Genomic DNA, 21,301 nt, shown 5'->3' with positions numbered 1-21,301 from the left:
CTGTTAAATTAATTTGAAATTAATACTCTGGTTAGGAAGTTTTGGATCTTACAGATCTTACATTTCAGAGGCTGTTTTTATTCATTTTACAAGGTTACAAGAGCAAGTACTGGACAGCAGAAGGCAGCATCTCTTAGAAAAAGAAAAATACCAACATCAAGTAAGTTTATTGTTCTCAGTGATGTCAAGTTAAAAATATGTAGCAATGTTTTTTTAAGTGGTTTTTCATAATGATCAGATTTAATGAGTACTTACATGTGTTAAGGCTTATTCTTTAAGACTACATTGATGTGTTAATTGCCAATCATATTTCATACTTTTTTTTCTGCTATTTCTTACAAGTATTATGAAAAGCTCCACTTGTTTTGGGCGTTCTCCAAAACATTTAGAAATACCTGTGCTCTGAACTAGTCACAAAGGACAGATTATGGGAAAGGGACTAAGGCCAACATATCAGAATATGTGAACATTTTTTCTTGAACGTGGTATATCTGAAAAGAGATGTAAAAAGTTTAGAAAGGTTGGATCCTTTTCAACTATGCTTAGATGATAACAACGTTAGATAAATCAAATCTCTTTGCCATCTCTTATCTAGTTGACACAAGTAACAGAACTTACTTACGCTGAATGTACGGAACGTGAAGACAACACAGCAACAACTTTCAGCACCTGTCCATTGTCCCCTTCTATTTTTTGGTCCTCTAACTGTGCACAGTTTTCAGAAGAAAATTTCAGTACAAAACTAATGGGTGACCCTTGGGAGCAGACTTATGAAGATAAGCTAAAGAAACAGGTTTGATTAATATTTTATTACTTTCTCTATTTGAGGCATAAAATTAGCATTATGGTGAAGATAATGATTAACAAGAAAAACTTCTAGGCTGATGGCAATGAATATTCCATAAATACATATGTATTTCTTTTACTGTCTGGAATAGATTTAATTGAGCCTTTGTTCACTGAGCTTTCAGTACTGTTGGTATCTGCACAAAGATTACAGTGGTGAGGACAGCTTCTCAGTGACAAGAAATAAACAAATGTTATGTATATGCAAAAGCCAGGAAAGTTTATCAGCCTCATCTCTGTCCTGAAAAGATTATGGAACCTCACCTCCTGGATGCTGTTTAAAGTTCTGTGAAGAACAAGAAAGTGTTTGAGAGAAGTCAGCATAGGTTTACCATGGCCATGCTATGCTATGCCTGACCTTAATTCTGTGATGAAACGACTTGCCCTGTGGATAAGGAACAGCAGTGGGTATTATTTACTATGACCTTAGGAAGGCTTTTGACAAGGTTTATTGTGGTACCTTAGTAGCCAAAGGGGTGGTATGAACCAGATGAGTGGGTGACAAATTGGGTAAAAAAATCAGCTGTACCATTTTGCTGAAAGTCCATGGGCTAAAGTCTAATTGGCAACTGGTCAATAATGGTAGGATGCCCAGGGTTTGGTATCAAGTCTGATACATCTTATCAGATACATGATTTGGACAACAAGACAGATTGCACCCACAACATCACAACAGGTTCATAAATGAAACCAAAAATTGTCAGAGTGGTCATTACAGTAGCAGGGCTGCTATTCAGAGGCATCTTGTGAATCTGAAGGCTGACAGGAACCTCATAAAGTTCAACACAGAGAAACGCACGTCTTGCACCTCAGAAGAAATAACCCCACATATCTGTGCAGGTGGGGATTTGACTGAGTAGGCAGCAGCTTTGCAGGGAAGGACCTGAGGGTGCCAGAGGATAACAAGTTGTACATGAGTCAGCAGTGTATCCATGTTGCAGGAAAGGCCAGCTAAATACAGGGCTGTGTTAGAGAGAGTTTATCCAGCACTCAAAGGCGAGTGATTATTCCCCTCAAAAAACCAACCAACCAACCAAACAAAAAGTGTTAGAACACATCTGAAATACTGTGCCCACTTTGAGTCCCCCCCAGTCCAAAAGAGAGATCAACAAAGTGAAGGAAGACTAATGGAGGGCCACAAAAATGTCAAGGGGATTGGAGCTCCTGATGAACATTGAGACTGAATGAAGAGGGTTTGCATAGCATGGATAAGAGAAGGTTTAAAGAGAATGAGGAGGGGAACTCATTGCTGTCTTCCAGAATCCAGGCAGCACAGAGCCAGAGATTCCCCATGTAATGACAAGTAGTAAAAATCACCAGTTTAAACACTGGAAATTCTGCTTGCGTAGAAAAAGTTGTCACAAAAGTAGCTGAGCACCAAAATCGGTCGTCTCAGTCCTGAACAGATCTGAGCAATCTGGACTGAAGCTGGCCTTGCCTTGAGCAGGAGGGTGGGTTAGTTTCCTCTCAGAGCCTTTCCATACAATAGCATTCTAGGGTTTTGTCTTCTGCAGTGAAGCATCAGCTTGCTACAGTCTATCCAGCTTGCTGAAATGATGGGGGCGTGGGATACTTAAAAAGGTGTTTTGCATGTTAGCAGTGACATGCAAATACAAAGAAGTATGAATTGTACAGAACTCGCTTGGGCGGTAATGTCTTGGCCTTTACTGGAAAGATAAAATTGAGGGAAAATAAGTAAAAGAAACTAAGATAGAAAATATGTATATTGTTTGCAAACCCAGTTTTGAATTTTAAAACACTGCAACTATAGATTCAGAGTTTTATAACTTGGACCATTTTCTCAGTCAAGAACTATTTCTGAGCAAGACCCATGGATTTCAAATCCCTCAGGCCAGTGTATTTTCAGGAAGTCTGACACAGAGCCTCAGGATCTACTTACGCCATCGCACAGGTAGGCTGCCTTCCTGATTTTACATTAGAGAAATAGTGACCATTAAGTTAGAGGAATACTAAAATCATCTGAAATTTATTTCCACGTGATTTTTCACTGATTTCTAGTGCTCTTGAATAGGAATTGATATCAAATAGAGAGACTGAACAAGCAAAGCTATTAAAATTTGCTGAAAGACAGTAAAATGCGATTTTGGTAGGCTTTTGGAACCATGGTCTACTTTTGTGGTGTTGTAAACAGGATGGTATTTTGTAATTCATCCAGAAGCATGGATTTAGCAAGGGGATTGGCTAAGAGAAGGGCAGCTGCTGGCACTCTCATTAGTTCTGCTCTTTGTAACAAGTGATGACCCCAATGCCTCAGCACTTCACTTACATTACTTACATTGAGGATTCCAGTGAAAAAGTATTTACTCTCCTATTTCATGTGCAATTCTGCTGTAGCTTTTTAAAAATCATTATTTTATAATTGATTAAAAACATTTTTATAAGAACATAAAGGTATGGACAGAACACAAGAGAATGGACAGAAGCTTTGAATTGATTTCTCTTGCATGTGCTGATCATGAGTTTCTTCAGTCATGGAGGATTTAAGGCCAGACAAATTTGTTCTGTTTGTTTCCAGGAGTTCTTACCACCTATCTAGGGGTCTTATTTTCCATTTTTCTTTTTATTCTGTAAGTCTGCTCAAGGTTGCATCCATCTCTAGATGTAGATGAGGTAGAGCCAAAAAAGGTCATCTATTACTTGGCAGTTCCTGGGTCCAGCAGCTTGTTTACCTGGGGCACCAAGGCACTGATTAGCTACTGATGATGTGATATAAGATGGACATATGAGCTTCCACTCTTAGCCACCTGAACATTCCCTCTCCTCATGGATTTCACAGTTTCTCCAGCAAAGCCCAAAATCAGGATAGCATTCACCTTGCCATATATCTTGGTAACTTCCTGATGAATATCTCGATGTTAAAGTCCCATGTAACCTTACATTGCCTACATCTCCCTTCTAATTTCTCCACAGACTCTCAGGCTTGCTCTCTGCTTATGACACCTCCCACAGCCTCTGCCCATTCACGACTCACTGACAACAATCCATCTCCTTTTCCAACAATTCGTCTGATCCATTTTTGTGTTTTGTCCATGTTTTGTTGTCATCCATTACACTCATTAATTCTTTTATCTCAATACCTGTCAGCTCTCCTAGAGAGGGAGTTTCTTTTGATGTATACGAGAAGTATGAACTTATACAATCATTTAATGAAAACGTAATGATGTAAGAACTGTGCACCGACCTGTGACCCTTCATGGTCATTAAATGTTGACTAAAAATGTAGATATCCTCTATTTTTCCCTCTGTGTCATACCTGTCCATTTCCTCATCTTCAATTACCTTTTACATAGCATTACAAAATGTTCAGCAAGAATGGAGAAGGCGCCTCTGTTTTGCACCACAAAATGTTTTTACCTTCCTCACTTGACTGCATCCAGGTTTCTCCCAAAACAAACTCCAGTGTGATTATTCTTTTAAAACTAAGGCATGGGTTTTACATAAGTAGAGGGCACCACTTTCTCCCTTAAGTTCTCTGGGATCTTTTTCCAACTCCAAGCGTTTTCTGGTCAAGACATTACAGAATTTTTCTTCACTAAGTTTTTACTCTGGTACTTTTCCATTTTCAAGTTCCATTGATAGCACTGCTCTTTTAATTAATTTATTTATTTTAAAATAAAAGGCATGTTTTGTATTCTCTGTGTCCCAGAAAACTCTTAACTCTCTGCTCAGATCTTCAGAAAGGTCACTCAAGAGATCAAGCTTAGAAAGAAGTGCTAAAAAAAAGCTAGAGTAAGATTCAAGTGAGTGCAGGACAGCTTTCATGCTAATGATAAGCATGATAGCATCTTCAAAAACACTGCTATGAGAAGAAGGGGAGGAAAGTATGAGCAAAACAAAATGTTTAAATGGTTTTCTAACACTAGATCAGAAAAGTTCTGTGCTTAAATAGGGTTACTGAGCAATGCTACACAAGAAGTCACTGCTAAAGAGACCAGGAGTGAAACAATGCATGGATCTTACTGCGGGCTTTCAGCACGGGAGTGGACTGTTCGATGCCTTTTGACAGATCAAAGAAGCTGTCAAGCTGTCATCCTCTTCTTTTTACTCTTAATCCACAGTGTTTGGTCATTTGAGTGGAGCAGCAGTGACATACTGTGGTTGGTTTTATAAATCACAGTTCCCTACTGAATGTGATGACATGCTGCGTGTCTGTGTGTTTGGAGATGCAGTGAAAGAGCCCTGCTTAAATCAGCCTTACTACACGTGTAAATAAAACACAGGACACTCATTCTGTGGCAGTAACATGCATTCAGAGCAGAAGCAAGCGTGTTGAGCAGTGAAGTCTTTGAAATTTTGTATCAATTTGATAATCTGTAGAGTTAGCAGTTAGGATTTTGCTTATTTGTATACAAAGCAAGTTATATTTTTTTTCTCCCCTCCTCCAAAGGCTAGACTATATGAATTCTGCCAGGAAAGACCCAGTGATAATGGCCAGTAAAGAATCAGAAAGCACAGAAGGAATAAAAGAACTATTGTTTGGTGTCATGAAAGAAACTGCAGACCTGAGAGTTCCTCAAGATGAAACTGATTGTCCTTTTCTGGCCCTGTTTGGAGATGAGAGCCAACCAACCTATAATAAAGCTTCCACAAAGCATTGTCATCCTTTTGTTAACCAAAACACTGCTCCTGTTTTTCTCATTGATCCCGGTGATAGAAATCAAATGACCAACAGAAACTGCACATACAATAGCGGAGAGGCTCATCCTGCAATTCATGCAAGAAAAAATTCCGTAGACAGACACCGTAAAGGGCTTCTCACAGCTCCAGAACAGGTTTTATGTGAAAACAACAGCGCACCATTTGCAAACTACAAGAGAAACAGCCTTCATAAAACCCACCTTCAGGGCTGTCATGATGGACAGCTGTACTTAATATCGCCTGGGAGCAAAGAGAAACCTTCAACATCAGAAAAAAGTGGTGAGTGTCAGCAAGTGCAGGATGGACATTCTGTGTTTCATTCTCCTTTCAGTTGTCTCATGCTACTTTTTTTTTGATAAACAGATGTGTGTTTGCCCTGACCCAAAACGTGTTATCAATCTTTGCATTGCAGCAATGCAATTTTAAATCCAGTTAGTAAAGTTACTTTTACAAGTTGATAGAAGGAGTTATTTTCAAGCCATATTTATGCTTTTGCACTTTTAAATTGAGGTTTACTTTCTGATTTTAGAAACATATGGTTATTATCGTGATCAGCAGATTAATTTAAAGGAGAACATGCAGAACCATTCAAGAAATAAAAGGTGAGTGCAATAAAAATTGTCAATCTATTAATTAGTGATAGCTGCAGAGACCTTCCTGAACTGGAGAAATCCTGTCTAAGAGGACAAGGTGGCAAAAATTCTAAACAGTGTTAATGAAGATCCAAGTTATCCCAGTGAAAATAATCATGACTAATGTGAATAAACTTATGTGCATGTAAGCTATTTGTTGTACCATTGTACACCTGCTTGGAATAACTACATAGGAAGATTCTTTGATAGAACAGATCTGAGTCCCTGCAGGTGAGTTGTTGCTCTGATCTGACCTCTAAAACACCCTGTCCACTTCCATTGCCCACACAGAACATCAGTGTCTTCCCTGCACCAAACGTGGCACATGTGGCATATGTGAGTGCCCCACGTTTTGCACTGAGGTGGTTTTGTCACATACCCACAGTCACCTCATGCTACATTCTACGAACACACAAACAAACAAACCAAAACTTAGAGATTCGAAGTCACTTACCAGAGAACTCTGTTTGCATCCCATAGAGATGAACCTGCGAAAGAATCGGTCTGGAAACAGAACCAGCTTTTTGAATTAGAAGAGGTAACTTTTTATAAACATTTTTGCATTACCTACTACCAGAGTGTTTACATCATTCGTTTAGAGTAGAAAAGAAGTATCCAGAACAGTTAGAAATTGAAATTACTGTATCTGAATTTACGTTTGTGGAATCTCCTTTTCTTTGTTGCTTTATATGGAAAGTCCAGAAAGAACAATTTCTGGTTAAATGGTTCAGATCACAGTCTTTTAGTCTTTTAGGTCCATAATAGTCTGATTCACATCCAAGCTGATGCCTGAAATACATCTTACAAGGTACTCTTTACCCCACGTTATGATTCTGAGGCAGTGTCCAAAGACTGTATGGAGGATATTTCAGTATTGTAATGAAGTTTTCTGCCAGTATATACATAAAATCTTCTGTAGATGTTTTGCCTACAGCTGTACTGCTCAGGGGTTTTGTATTCCTTAACACAGTTTGCAGTGAACTCAAGGTGTTACTCCTTCGTGTAATAGAGAAACTGAATGTTCTTCACTTAATTAACCCAGGGCACTGATCCAGCTCACTCATTATTAATGCTTGTTTTTGAAAGTTTGCAAAAGCACAGCGGGAAGAGTACAACTCCGGAGTGAGTTCAAACCCTCACAGGATGGAGCAGGGTTAGTATCATTTGGATACCATTACGTACACATCAGATTTTTCTCTACTTATGAAAATGAAACTTGCTTTTAAATCCAGGGAAAAGTACGTTCAACTTTTTAGGATGTTACATTTTATGAGCACTTCTATTTTTATTCGCTAGCATTACCAGGTAACTAAGTATTCACTTTCCCTTGAAGAGATAAATTCAGATTAACTTATGTCTGGTGAGTATTATCCACGTGTTTTTCATTTGGGTCCCTTAAACTGCTAAGCCAGCTCTGAAAGTAGGGGGAGCTGCAAACAAACAAACTAACTAACTAACAAATAAATAATAATTCACCAGTGAGATCAGGTGTGTGTTTGTCTGAACACCATGACTCAAGTTTATGAACACTGGCATCTTGTAACAGTACGTAGCTGTATGGGTCAGCTGTTCCAGCTGCAGCTCAGAACAGATCTCCCACGAGCCTCCAAGACAAAACACAGCCTAAAGCCCATATAGTTTGTATGGTAGCCAATACGTGCAGGGATTTTGCCATGTTCTCTCCCTACCTCTATCCTGCAGAACCTCTTGGGTAGCACAGCTTTGTTGCTAGTGCAGGCTGACAGCACAGCTGGAGCTTTGGGACACCCATCTCACACATTCAGTCGTGATAATCTGCCTTGAGAGGAGGAGAACTGGGTATTACCATAACCCAATTTGACTTTGCTAACACTTTGTTCTTTAAATGATATCTTAAAACTGCTTCAGAAGTAGTGATCGCGTTCAATTTTGCATGCTATAATTGGGAGCTGGATGTTTGGGAAATAGTTAGTGAGTAACTTTTCCTTCTGCTGGAGCTCATTTTTCAGATGTGGAGTCACCACTCAGCAGCCCGTCTCCCAGTTACTCTCCAAGACAGACAGAAAGCTGCCTCAGCTCCAGTCCTGACGTGGTGAGCACTGCCCTGAGTGGGTTTACAATAGATGGTTAGATGTACGTTGTCCTAATTTAACAGACCTGTGGTCTGGTCTCTTGATAACTCTGAGCCTTGTGGAATTACAATAATGTGTCATGTTATGGGAAGATGTTAAGGAAGTTTCTGCTCTCTTCCTTGACATGAAGGGAGGAAGATTTGGCGCTCTGTACATTCTCAGCCATTACTGAACACACACACACACAAAGGCCAAAGCATAAGAATAAATAAGAATAAATGCATGAGAACAAAGATCTTCACCCACCCTCTTTCCAACAAAGGCAGCCCTCAAGGAAGAACACAAAAGGCCAGCAGAAAATTCTAGCCTTTCAATTGATTTCATAATTTATCTATGAGTTGATTATTAACTTTGTACATAGTACTGAACTGTTTTAACAGTTGCATTCACACAATTCACACTGTTCATACAGTCTGAAGAGGAAGATGCAGCCAGAAAGAAGAAATATGTGGACAAGCAGCACCTCCAGACAGACAATGTCAACCTCATCTCAGCCTCTGAAAGCACAGAGCCCCTCAGGGCTCCTCATAATGGAGCTGTGCCTCCCCAGCCCGCCAGCAGTCAGGCTATGCAGGGAGACGGCCATCTTCAGCAGAAACACTGCATTGCTCACAGCAGAGAGGGAAAGAAAGAGCGCGCCGCTCCACGGGAGGGCAGCTTGGTGCCCCAAGCCCATAAGAAAGCACAAGTCGTGCAGAGCGCGAGGTGCGACGTTTGGGTGCAGACCGAGAGCTCTGGCCCGCAGGCAGGGAAAGTGGATGCGGCCACGCAGTGTGACCCCATGCGGGTGTGCAGCTGTGGGCGCTCCCTGCCCGCTGCCCGCAGCCCTCAGGGGCTGCATCCTCCCAGCACCGCTGGAGGGCACAAAACGCCTGAGCATGAGGCACTGCCGCCCGCACGCAGCTCGGCGGGGACGGCAGCGCTCTCCTCTGAAGCCCGGTACCTCGCTTTGGCTGACGGAAGAACGCTAGACATTCTGAGCTACATTGATACAATGAACGGGAGAGAAGAGCAGTGACCAGCTGATACGGCATGGAAAGAAACAAAGAGTGCTTCCAAATTTTGTCCTGCTCCCAGTAGGTTTCATTTAACAGGTGTATTTTGATTTTTCTAACCTGGCTTGAAAAACTATCGTTTGTAGTCTGTTCATTTATAAACTACGGATCTCTGTCTATCAAATGCCATCTCTGACTTTGTGTAGATCTCAAACTGACAGCATAGGATCGATTTTATGATAGCTTAATAAACATAAACTTTAGGAACTAGATTTGCTTTCCCACTTGTAGGGTTCTGGAGTTCGAAGGTGACTTTGCTTCTTTTGAAAGGAGAGGAAAGATTCCATTTCACTTCAAGGCACATCTGATGTGACTTAATTCTCACCCATTTTAAGAGGCAAAGCAGTCTTTGGTTTGTACCAAATATCAAAATGGAAATACGAAAATGAAACAGAAAGCACACAGCAGCACACATAAAGTCAAATGCAATTTTAAAAGAACTAATTTATTCATTTTTAACAACAAAAAAATCCCACCAAAGCCAAACAAAAATGTCAGCAGAAAGACTTAAACTTCTTCTCACAGCACATCTATGGATTCGTTCTCTGACTTTTAACACCGACAAATATTTTATGTGTTTCTACGTTTTGCCAGTGGGTTGAAAGTATGAAATAATTTCCTCCTCACTGCAGCATTAGTGTCAGGTTGCAAATAACAACAAATAAACGTTTCTGATAATATTCCCTCTGAGTTACGTTCTTTCCCTTTAGAAAGATTCCCAGCAGAGGTGGCTCACTGTGCTGCCGCCGTGCACTTCTATATCCACACCTCCTCACACACACGTGCAAAGCTGTGTCACGCAGCACAGGAGCCGTGCTGGTACGAGGTTGGCACGTTGCACTTGTTCCCTCGGAGCCGATGTCAGCAGATTCACTGCCCTTATTTCCATGGGGTCAGCTCCTTTTGGTTCTCCATTCTGTAATAAAGGCTGTGTGGTTGTGGGTTGTGTCGTGCAGCACTGAAGAGCCCCTTTGCCACTCTTTGTTCTTATCACCAAACCAGTGGCTCTATTTTCTGCTGGCTCCTGCAAAACTAAAAAAACTAGCAGAGGTTTTTGAATTGTTGAACAGTTTGCAGGTTTGTGGCTGTGCCATTTTAGAAACAGCATCTCTCAGAAGCACCAGTGGGCTTCCCTTCACCCTGAAGAAAATAGTGTTTTCCCTTATATAAATAAATTGCCAACACAGGAAGGGATTTGCACAGCCAAACTGCTGCACTGTGTAACTATCATTTACCCAACTCGCCTCCCACTTCTTAAGGCTCGACATAAGCAGATTTTCTTTCTTAGCTTGCCTCAATTTATTGTCAAAGCAAGCTGCCATGTCATTTCTTAGCTGAAACTGTTGTGATCATCTTCTTCACAGGGGGGGATAATTTATCTGAATAATCCTTGTGGTTTGCCGAAGGCTCAGCAGTTCCCAGGGCTCTGTAAGGCACAGTTGATCGCTCAGTGTTATGAAACTGCCACCCCAGCCCCTGCTGGCTCGAGGCAGGACATTTCTAGCACTGCCACAGCCAGCTGCTCTGCTCCTCTCAGCCCTTCTGGTACTGTGTGCCCTGCCGCTGTCACACAGCAGAGCTCAGCGCTGCCCCTCCGCTCCCTGCGAGGAGCTGCAGCCGCTATCAGGCCTCCCCTCGGCTCCTCCGCTGTGGGCTGAGCAAACACAGGGAGCACACACCCTGCCCTCCAGAGCCTTCCCCATCTTGACAGACCTCCAGTGGATGCTCTGTAACAGGGACAAGCCCTTCCTCACCTGCTGGCAGTGCTGGGCCTGGTGCACCCCAGGGTTTGGCTGCCCTTTTGGCTGCCAGGGGACTGGTAGTGCTGCACAGACCAGTGCGAGTGTTTCAAATTAAGTAACACCTCAGTGAGCTCTCACATCTTCTACGACATGGAGCCTTTCAGTGGCTGCAGCATATTTTCCCCACTGCACTAAAGCTGCTACCAAGAGGCTTTCAGTATCTGTCAGGTTGCAGCCAGTTTTCAGCCTGGATTCCAGTAAGGGTAGAAATTACGCAGCTGAGAGGCAGGCACACAGACCAGCTGTCTGCAAGAGCTGCACACATCTCTCTGATAGGATAATTCACTGCTCAGAGTATGTCAATCAAAGCGGGCCTCCGTATTCCTGAGCAGGGAGATGAGAGCTTACAGAATCCAGTTACCTTACGATTTTACCTGTGATTGTGACCCAGCTGCAGGAATAAAGCAGTCTGTGCAGAGGTACATGTGCTGGCAGCAGTGTAAATGAGGCAGCACATTCCTTTCAGCCACTGGAGAAGTATTCATGAGTATTGATGTGACTATCACTGTGTTAGAAAAGAACAGTGCCTCCTCTTCATTGCAGCGTGCCTCCCCCTGCGCTCAGGGGCCTTCTTTCACCTCCAACTTTTTGTGACTCTGGGGAAGCACTGAGTGTGGTTTAACAGGAGCCTGCTGGCAGCCTCCAGTCCTGACTGCTTCAGCCCATGCCTCAGCAGCTGCCGCTATTTATTCTCTAGTATTTGTTACTGCAGCAACGATCCCCACCCCACCATGCACTCCACGGCTTTCTGTGAGGCAGGGACATGGATAGAGATGATCCTTTTTCATTAAGTCACCTCTCCAGAGGTGAGCTGAGCCTCTGGGGGGCCCATGCAAGTGGCATTGCTTAGCTATGCTCAGAGAAAGCAGATTATAAACCAAATTGTGCTGGAGAAGAGGTCAGAAGCATACCTGTAATTAACCAAAAGACAGTGCTGGCCTTTGAACATTTTGAAACAAATATAGGTGCACAAACAGACTGAAAATGTGACCCCAAGCTTCAGTTTGAAGCAATCTTGATGTGCATTGGCACCCTGCTTTCCCTATAAGATCAGCTCTAATTGCAGTAACCTGCAGGGTAAGGAATCAGGCGAAGTTTCCTCAGGCAGCTTGGAGCCAGGTGTTACTGTGCCAACAGCCTCTGCGTAATGCATAGAAATCCTTATTCCATTTTCATGAAGGATTATCATTGTGTGAAATGAGAAGCTTAAGTCTCCATACAAGTAATTATTTCTCAGGTGGGAACTGTTTGTGAACTGCCTTTTTAATGGTTTTAGCAGAGAGCTGATTAAGGAAGGATGAGGTTTCCTGAAAAACGTATTGGCTCTCTGCATCCAAATCCTTGTCTATCCCCAGCAAATCCAATGACATTTCTGCTGCCATTCCTCAGCCTCTTTTCATCAGTAGCTTCTGACAAGCTGGAGGTGACTGTCTCACCTACTTGTGTCACAGCCACCCCCTCTGAGGCAGTGATACTGAGCTCCGGTGAGGTCCCGCAGCTCGATGAGCCAAAAACAAACCTTCCTCCCTCCCATCTTCCTACTCTGCTGCCAGTTCCCACCCTATGCCTTGACAGTCCCTGCATGGCGTGCAGCCATTCTTGGGATAGGACAGCCAGGGGACAGCAGCCCGCAGAGTGCTCAGTGCTGGTGCAGAAGACATCAGTGAAGGTAAGGCAGGAGGCTGCAAGAGAGCCACTGTATGAGAATTAAACATTTCCAGGCCAGCTGTGTTGGGTACGCTTGCAGTGAGAGGGCTGTGATTAATGGCAGCAGTGCCCCACTCAGCACACAGGGGTTGGCTTGGCTGCAGGACCCAGAGCTGTGGCTGTTGGGATGACAAGGCGATACATCACACTGCAGAAATGTGCTCTGTTCCCTGGAGTGGAGTAATTCTCCTGAAGCAGGATGTCTGCGGGGAGATTTGACCTCCGAAGAAGCAATGCTCCCTGCAAATGGGCACATTTTTGGAGCTCCTGAGCTGGAAACGGGAGCTCATTGGCAGTAGTCAGATGAGTTGATGTCATCACAGCGTGAAAAGATGAAACCAAGTACCAATTTAGCAGCAGGGCTTCCTCCAGAGCATCACTCCCCAACAAGGCTGGGGCCGCCCGCTGCAGGGCCAATGGGGATGGAAACGCCCTCTACTCTGTGCAGGATGACTCGTTATGGGGCTGCCACCAAACATCTCCTTCTGCAGCTGCTGCAGTGCCAGGTGAGTGGCAGCACTGAAACAGGCTGCAATTGGGTCAGTGGTGGTGTCCATTTTGGCAAAATGCACCAACTGTACCACGTCCATCTCTGTGTATGTCGCCTTGGGAGATTAAGCACTGAACAAACACTGCAGTGCCCAAGAAATGTCAAGAGAGACAGAGGGGGGGAGAGAGAGAGAATGAAAACCTGAAATCTAGAAGAAAAACAACTCATACTGGGAGATTTAGCCCATTCAAACTGTTTATCAAAAGGAGATTGCAAGGAAACCTGGTTACTGCACAGAGTGGGCACTGCTGGCAATAAACACAGCACTACTGCCTCTGGTGCTGCTCCTCTATCAGCCGACCCTGCTGGGCTTCAGTAGTGCTGTGAGAAGCCCAGCGTCAACCTGCACAGGAGCCTTGGTGACAGCAGCCCCAGCACAAGCCCTCAGTGTGGCAGCATCTTTGTGGTGTGGCTCTGGTGTGAATGGGCAGCACCCAGATGTGATGTCCAGGCTTGGAACAGCTCACAGAGATCTGGGAGAACGTGCTGCTGCCCGCAGCTCAGTCGAGGCTCCTTTCAGCAGCAACATATCCATGGGTAATTGTTTTGTGAAAGCAGCTGCAACAGAGGGAATGGGAGACATCCAAAAAATGGAGTGTTTGATAGCAGGGCCACCAGCTTTTCATTACTCCAAAAGCCGCTGTGTGGTTTTGGTGACAAGTAATCTGAACGGCAGCCATTCATCACCTTTACAAACACTATCAGCCAGAAACCTAAACAGATCACCTGTCAGCATGGAAACCATGAGCTCAGTCTGCACATCCTGCAGACCCAGCGCTTTGCTGAGCAGGATCCCAATGCCAGCATCCCCTCAGCAGCACTGCTGGGAGCCCTCAGACCCCAGGCCAAAGGGCCATAGCTTGGTGGGAGCGAGGCTGAACCTCACAAGGGGCCCACAGTGTGTGACATAGCGGGGAGGAGCAGGACCGCTGCCACTTGGGCTGGAGTGTCCCCAGAGCCAGCTTTGCTCAGGAGGCAGGGAGCATTGTGGCCCTCTGAGGAGCCGTCCTGGTTGCACATCACCTTGGCACGAGTTGTCTGCCCCTCAGTGCGAGCTGTAATTAATTACAGTCCTTAGCAGCTCTGTCCCACTGGGCCACCGTCACACTGCGGCTCGAAACATTCTGTTTAAGGTCACATCAATCCTATCCCAAATTATTGTTCTTTTCTTATTTCAGGTAAGCGCATGGACTGTTTTAGCTCGCTTTGCTGGGCAATGCCATTTTCCTGTTCTAGGAGTATCCAAACAAACAAGACCTCGAGGAACATTCTGTAATTAAGTATCACCTTTTATTTTGTTCATTTACACTTCTGGCACTGACAATTCTTTGAAGCTATTTACTTTTATGTAAAGACCAAACGTCATTAAAGCAATCAGAACAGAAGTCAATTAAATAATTATACATCACTGAAGTTTCAGAAAATGTACAACACTTTCATACATTATAGGCTTGACTGGCTGCAAAAGGAAATGGCACATGTTTGACATTGTGCAGATAACAAAATAACTTGGATGATCTGACAGTGAGTTTTGCCCAAACCTGTTTTGTACCAAACACCACACCATGCATCCTGATGGCACCATATGCATGTTATTATGGAACGCAAAAGCATTTATTTCTACCAATTTGGTCTCCAATAAAGTCTCAAATACCCTAAAGAGAATTCGTGGCAGAAAGACCCGGGCGATGCTTTTGTAGGGCTGTGAGATTCCAGATGAAAGGCAGACACAAGACCTGTGCCAATTCCCGCCATGCCCCGGACCAGCAGGACACTGGAGCACATGAAGAACGTCGAGAACAATCATCCCACCACTTTGATGGGCACCACTCGGATGCCCAACAGCGCCCAGACAGCGGGCGCACACCAGGCAGGGCGGGGGCACGAGCTGGGGCTGGCAGCCCAGCACTGGGGAACCCTTGGGCTTCCCCCCAGCACCCAGCCCACCAGCTGAAGTTTCTCCTGCAGAAGTCACGACGTCAGTCCTACATTCAGTCCTCTCCAAAGTCTGTGTGATGTTTAAGGCAGCGACAGAAATTTGCCTTTAACACTTCCTGAACGGATGTTTCCTTCAGAAATACAGGGACGTTATTCATAATTAATCAGCGCTCCCCTTCCTTGTGCAAATACAATGAAATGTCAAACTGAATTTTGAAAGATCAGAGTGCAACTGAAGCACACTTGAAGCTTTATAATTACACCACCAAGTCATTCAGCTGTAACACACCGTGTAGGAAAAACGTGAGGAAGTGGGCCTCGAGGTGAACTGCAGGTTCCCAAGGCCGGGTTCTGGTCCAGCTCCCCGTGTGCTGTAGTGAAGCTGACAGTGAGCCTCGAGGAGAGGTGTGAAACATGCCGCTGGGTCACACTGACAGCTCAGCCTGGCTAAAGGGAATGCTCATATACACAACTCTGGAACACCATTAACACCCATTTACAAAACACTACAGTGATGGTTATCGGCACATAAAAAACTCTCTATATGAAAACATACACAAAATAGATAAGAATTGCCTTTTTTTTTTCAGACTTTTAAAATCTATAATATAGTTGCCTTTAAGGAGTTTTAACCCCCGATATCACTAACAACATTATTCTTTAACAATGTTCACCTAGGTTTTACTGTGCTGACATTTTTAACACTGCCACAACCTAGACCACTTTGTGGACTACGCTTACTGTACTGTACACAAGGCGATGGAGATTGATAGAAAACCACCAAGAGTTTTGCACAAAAATGTGACTCGTTAAAATCCAGAGAACAATTGTGTCACTTGATAGGCAGCAGCTACATGTAAGCTGTAAATATTACCTGCAATAAAAACACATTTTGCCATAAAGCACATACTGTGGCATTATCTGCTTCTGGCCTGGTACACAAAGCTCTGTTTTCTTCCCAATGAGGAATGGGGTTTTGGTTGGCTTGGCTCTCTCAGAAAAGAGTGCACAGATATCTGACTCGTTAAAGTGCTTTGCACGACTTGCTACTCTGACTTAGCTCCTGCTCTGTGCAATGAAGGCTCTGACCCGTCCCCGCTGAGTTTGGCCTGCAGAGCCTCTAAGGCAATCGCAAGGAGAACTTCAAGATGTCTGTGTTGGAGCAGCAGTACGCTGAGCAGTGCAGGGTGGGTGTGAGGCTGAGAAGCACGGGGCCTGCTCTGACCAACCTGCAGTGTGTTTGCAGGGAGTGCCCAAAGCACAGGCCCTCCTGGACTGCCAGGAGCCCCGCAGTGAGCTTCAGTCAAAACTTCTTCCTATTGTCCAGCTGAGGACAGAGACTTCACAGAGGAAGAAAGCATTTGCTCTGCTATCTCTATTGCCGTGTCCTCACCCCCATGAAGAGGGGAAACACAGCCCCTGCCCTCAGCCTGCCCGTCCTGCTGCCCTCTGCAGGACGCCACCTGCACCGGGAACCTCCCTGGTTCCCTGCCCTTCTGCCCCTCAGGAGAGATGCCAACAGCTCCTGTGGGCTCCAATCCTATCCCTACTGAAACGTGCCACATCTTTTGTTTCTTACCCCACGCTGTCTGACAGGGCAGGCACTGAGACTCGCTGGTTGTCAATGTCTATGGCAGCAACCTAAGGCGCACGTGTACAATGCAGCTTCAGCCCTCAAAAGAGTCCCAGGGGCTTGCTTTGCTTTTGTTGGTTTGGTTTTCTTTTAAAACCAAGTTTGTTTCTCCCTTTAAAAAATGATTTTGAGCAACAAAGTGACAGTGGGAAGAAACAAGTTGCAAATTACTTCACCCCCCCTCCCCCCAACACTGTAAGAATTCGAACATGGTTAATAAACCTCCATAAGTGAATTAAGGTGAATTAAAATACGAAAGGTTAAAAACTCATCAGGAATTGTTCCTTTTATTCTTGCTCATAGGTCCAAACCTGTAAAGAATCTGAGCTGCTGAAATATTTCAAACTGCAGTGTGTGATCAGTGTCCGATCCACACACAGCTCTACCAGCAGCGCTCCTCATGCACAGAATACCTGAATGAAGGTGCAGTCCCTGCAAAGGAACTCTTACCCACCTCCTGCAGAAAGCTGTCTGTAGGACAACATTGTGCTTAGGTGTGCTACTTATGCTACTTCATAAATTAACGTTCTGTCGTAAGAAATGACTCAATTGCATTTGTATTTGTATTCTTCTGTCTGGAATGTCACTAGCACTACCCTTAGCAAAAATTCTTAAAACTTAAAATAAGCACAAATATAAAAATCTTTGCAAAATAGAAACATTTGTTTAATTATCTTCATACATTATAAATGTTCACAGATTCTAAAAATAAAACCCTAATTGCCCTAATTATGTAAGATTAATTTCAAGTATTTGATCTCACTTTTAAGATACATGATGCTTGGTAGTAGGTCCGGGGTTAACAAGGTGTGGAATGTTTCCTTTGTGTAAAGCAACCTTAAGAGGAAGACTAAAACCCAACTCTGTGGGTAGGAAAGGGGACTGACAGCAAAGAAGCCAATATATTTTGCATCCTCGTAGGAAGTAGTGACAATAAACAAGATGCTTGTGATTCAATCACTTTGCCTCAAGAAAAAGGGCCCAGGATGTAAAACTTCAGAAAACTGCTCTAAGAGAGACTGAATTGTAGTGTGGGAAATAACCTAGCGCTGCACACAACCGAATGCCACTTCTGAGAACGCCCAGGAAACAACGCTGGCAAAGAGAGATTGTCTTCTGCTGCTAAAAAGTCCCAGCACTGCCTGCAAGAAAAGAAAGAGGCTGATCTCGTGACAGCAGTTTTCATAGGGACTTCACTTTGGTTATGCCACCAAAGTGCTGCTGTTTCCTCTACCTGTGGACATGGAGGTAAGTGCTGGAACTGGGAGCACAAACCAGTGCTCCCAGTTCCAGTGCTTCCATCAAGGGACCTTGGGCTCACGCTTCTGGAGATCAGAGCCGTAAGTCCTTGTCCTGAAAAACCAGGAAATACCTGCCTCAGTCTGTCTTTGTGCAGCATCCCAACGTGCACACGTTGGGCAGTAGGCACCTATTCACACTGCTCTGGATAACAACCTGCTCTGAAGCAGGGTCTTCCAGCAGCTATTTTTTGGCTTCAGAAGGAAACCAATTCACCCTGAACCTCACCTGTGAGAAGCGTCCCTTTCTCTCATTTCAGGTACTGCACCTTTGGTGAGGCTTTGAAGCAGCAGCAGCCCAACGGCTGGTCTGAAACTGATGCATTCAGATAAAGGGCCGGAGAGCCGGTCCTTTCCTGCTGCTGGTGCTTACAAGCCTGGGAATATTGTGCGCTCACAGAGAGGGAAGGAGGGTGGAGGATTGGGATGCAGCGCTGTCACCGCCCGTCAGAGGTTCGAGGTCAGTCTGCTCTTTGCAGTAACTCACCTCTCCCTCTGTTTGCTATGCTTTTCCCTTTTATTCCCAGTCAAGTTACAGAAGGATGCTCTAAAATATTTTCTTTCCAAAAATATTTCTTTGATTTATGAAGTAAAAAAGAAAATCACCTAAAATACATCCAATCACTGAATTTCACTCATTAGAGAGTAAGAAACCTCTCCTGTGTAAGATCAGACAGCATAGCATCATATTTCATGATTACAACGAAAACTCCACATATTACCCAATAAAAATAACTTAGTAACAAATGTTCACTATCATTTTGACAGTTCCTTTACACTCAAAATATTTTTCAATCCAAAAAGAGCCCACAAAGTGTATCTCTAAAAGGTAGTGGATCCAACAACTTCTTTAATCCTTACACAATGAAAAATAAATGCATTTTTACCAAGCAAATGGGGAGCAGCCTACAGGCAGAGGAGGCTTTCCACATTCATGAAGCAAAGGTTTTAGAGATAAGAATTTGAATTTTTTATGCTTTCAAACTCATACCTCCGAAGAATTAAAGCCGTGGAAAGAAACAGGGCAAGGAAAAAAAATAACATTACACTTTTATGTAGCTGCATAAAATTCAATTTGCCAAGGCAGGCAATCACGGCAGGTGAATAAAACGCCATTAATATTTTCATTACCACACTAAAGGCAGCCAACTTGATTTTTGTGCCTGACGGTTTCTTGACAATTTTGCAATGCTTCAGTAAGGCAGTTAATATGAGATGTAGGCTTCTGCCCATCACTAATATTTTTCTTTTGATCCAGAAAGACACGGGTTGACTAAGGGCATTTGAAGGAAAAATTTGCTGGGATTCACTCACTCTGCAATAGGAAGATAAACTGAAGGCAATTTGATTATTCATTAGCAAAAGGCACAGGAGGAATGACCACTGTGCATTTAGCAGCAGAAAACCTCTCCCTTCCTTTTATTTCTTCCAGCTCGTGATATTTTGTGTTCAAAACTAGGCACAAACCCAAATGTACACATGCTGAAAAGGAGAAAAAAAATCATTGGTTTCCAACTGACTGTAGCCTCTCTGTTGTCCGCAGCAATGCACACCACCAGCTCACTGGTACATGCAGCCATGTCCTGGGTTCTGTTTCCTGCTCTCAGAATGTTGTTCTGGCAGTGGATCTCACAGACACGAGCTGCTGACTGCAGCGTGTCCATAAAGAGCAGCAACCGCAACACAACCTGGGACAACAGACTCGTGGTGCCCTGATGAGGCACCACCTGCGTGACCATGGCTCTCTGCAGCCATCTCAAATGAATACAAATGAAATTCCATTGGGATAATTTGGACAAGGTTCCCTCTGACAGACACAGGAGATACATGTAATCCTTTCAAATGGCTACCAGTGCAGCAGCAACCTTTCTTGTGTGGCATACAAGAGCTGTCTGATAGACTGCTAAGAGCTGGGGATCTGACTGATGTCAGCTGCTTTCTGACTAGCTACAACATTACTTCAACTTTTGCCAGTATTGAAGATAAGGACAACCACTGACCACCTAGGATAGCCTTCTACATTCATCTGGCACAGTACATCATGCAAAATACCTCAGCATGGTGTGGGATTGCAAACATCTGGTTAATTCATATAATTGTGGAATTCAATCTCTTTTGGAAGCCATTGCTTTTAGTTATCAAGAAAACATGAGCATATTGAATTTCCTCCCAAACGGAGCCATTTTGAACACGAAGGCATTTTTAACTAGACAGCAGAAAGGAGAACCAGACCAGAAGCAGGGCAGTGAGGTCACCAGAGAGCTGCTTTTCCCCCAGAAGGCTTTTACATGATTAAATACATTAGCAGCTGAAAATTATTCCACATCAGAAGCATCATTGTCAGAAAGATGGTAATTACTTCCCTTCACCCGAATATATTCAATATACCTCCCTTCATCAGAATCTGACATACCACATGTACATAGCCTGCTTTCAAACAAAGATTCAATTTCCTCTAGTTTTTTCCCTTTAGTCTCAGGAAGGCAGCCATAGATGAAAAGGAGTCCCAGGCCAGCAAACCCTGCGTACAGAAAGAAGGCTCCTGCAATACAAAAGAACACACACAGTCAGTGATGGAGCATCCCACCCCTCTGGGAAAGGCAGAAGAACTCATCTGTTTTTTGGCAAGTCATTTTGCTGTGAAAATAAGCAGCAATTAAATTATTGCATAGCCAATAAAAAAAAGTTGATAGGAAGGGTGAGAAGTTTCTTAGCTATTCTTAATGTCACGGGAATCACTAAGACTGCTTCCCAAAAATGAGAAACTTCAACAAAAAAGAAACAGCCGTGATTAAAATAATGCTTGAGACTCTTACATCTAATTATCACTTAGCAAAGACAATTGGCACTGAGAATGATCTCATCACCCCTCATACATTTGCCCCCCGCATTTATGGGGAGCCAAGAAGGCACCAAGAGCCCAACATTTACCTGCCATTTGTTTCAAGACCGATGCCTGAAAAGAGCAGCAGCTGCTGAAAGGCTCTGCACCAGTAATGATGTGAAGGTCACCAGATCTTCATGCAATGTACAGGACTTGTAGTGGAGGGGCTGAGCAGTAAGCTGACCA

General features: G+C 43.8%; 2 protein-coding genes across 3 annotated transcripts in view; one reads left to right on the top strand and one right to left on the bottom strand.

Annotated features, from left to right (window-relative positions):
* The first annotated feature begins 617 nt into the window (after positions 1-617).
* On the top strand, positions 618-7,523 carry LOC125702037 (uncharacterized). 2 transcript variants are annotated; one of them, XM_048964830.1, is made up of 6 exons: positions 618-793; positions 2,652-2,758; positions 5,255-5,784; positions 6,035-6,107; positions 6,618-6,675; positions 7,224-7,523. In XM_048964830.1, the coding sequence occupies exons 1-6, from the start codon at positions 746-748 to the stop codon at positions 7,293-7,295; spliced, it is 888 nt and encodes a 295-aa protein (XP_048820787.1). In that variant the 5' UTR covers positions 618-745; the 3' UTR covers positions 7,296-7,523. The 2 variants fall into 2 exon arrangements, with proteins under 2 accessions (XP_048820787.1, XP_048820797.1); XM_048964840.1 differs by lacking the exon at positions 2,652-2,758.
* A 7,113-nt stretch (positions 7,524-14,636) lies between these two features.
* The window catches only part of SLC2A13 (solute carrier family 2 member 13), a 138,363-nt gene continuing 131,698 nt past the window's right edge, over positions 14,637-21,301 (bottom strand). The window contains exon 10 of the mRNA XM_048933994.1: positions 14,637-20,773. Within this exon, the coding sequence (XP_048789951.1) occupies positions 20,547-20,773 (227 nt within the window). The 3' untranslated portion in view covers positions 14,637-20,546. The remainder of the gene's footprint in view (positions 20,774-21,301) is intronic.

Source organism: Lagopus muta, chromosome 1 (assembly GCF_023343835.1).
Source record: "Lagopus muta isolate bLagMut1 chromosome 1, bLagMut1 primary, whole genome shotgun sequence".
NCBI lineage: Eukaryota > Metazoa > Chordata > Aves > Galliformes > Phasianidae > Lagopus > Lagopus muta.
This window is presented reverse-complemented; position numbering and strand designations above follow the sequence as displayed.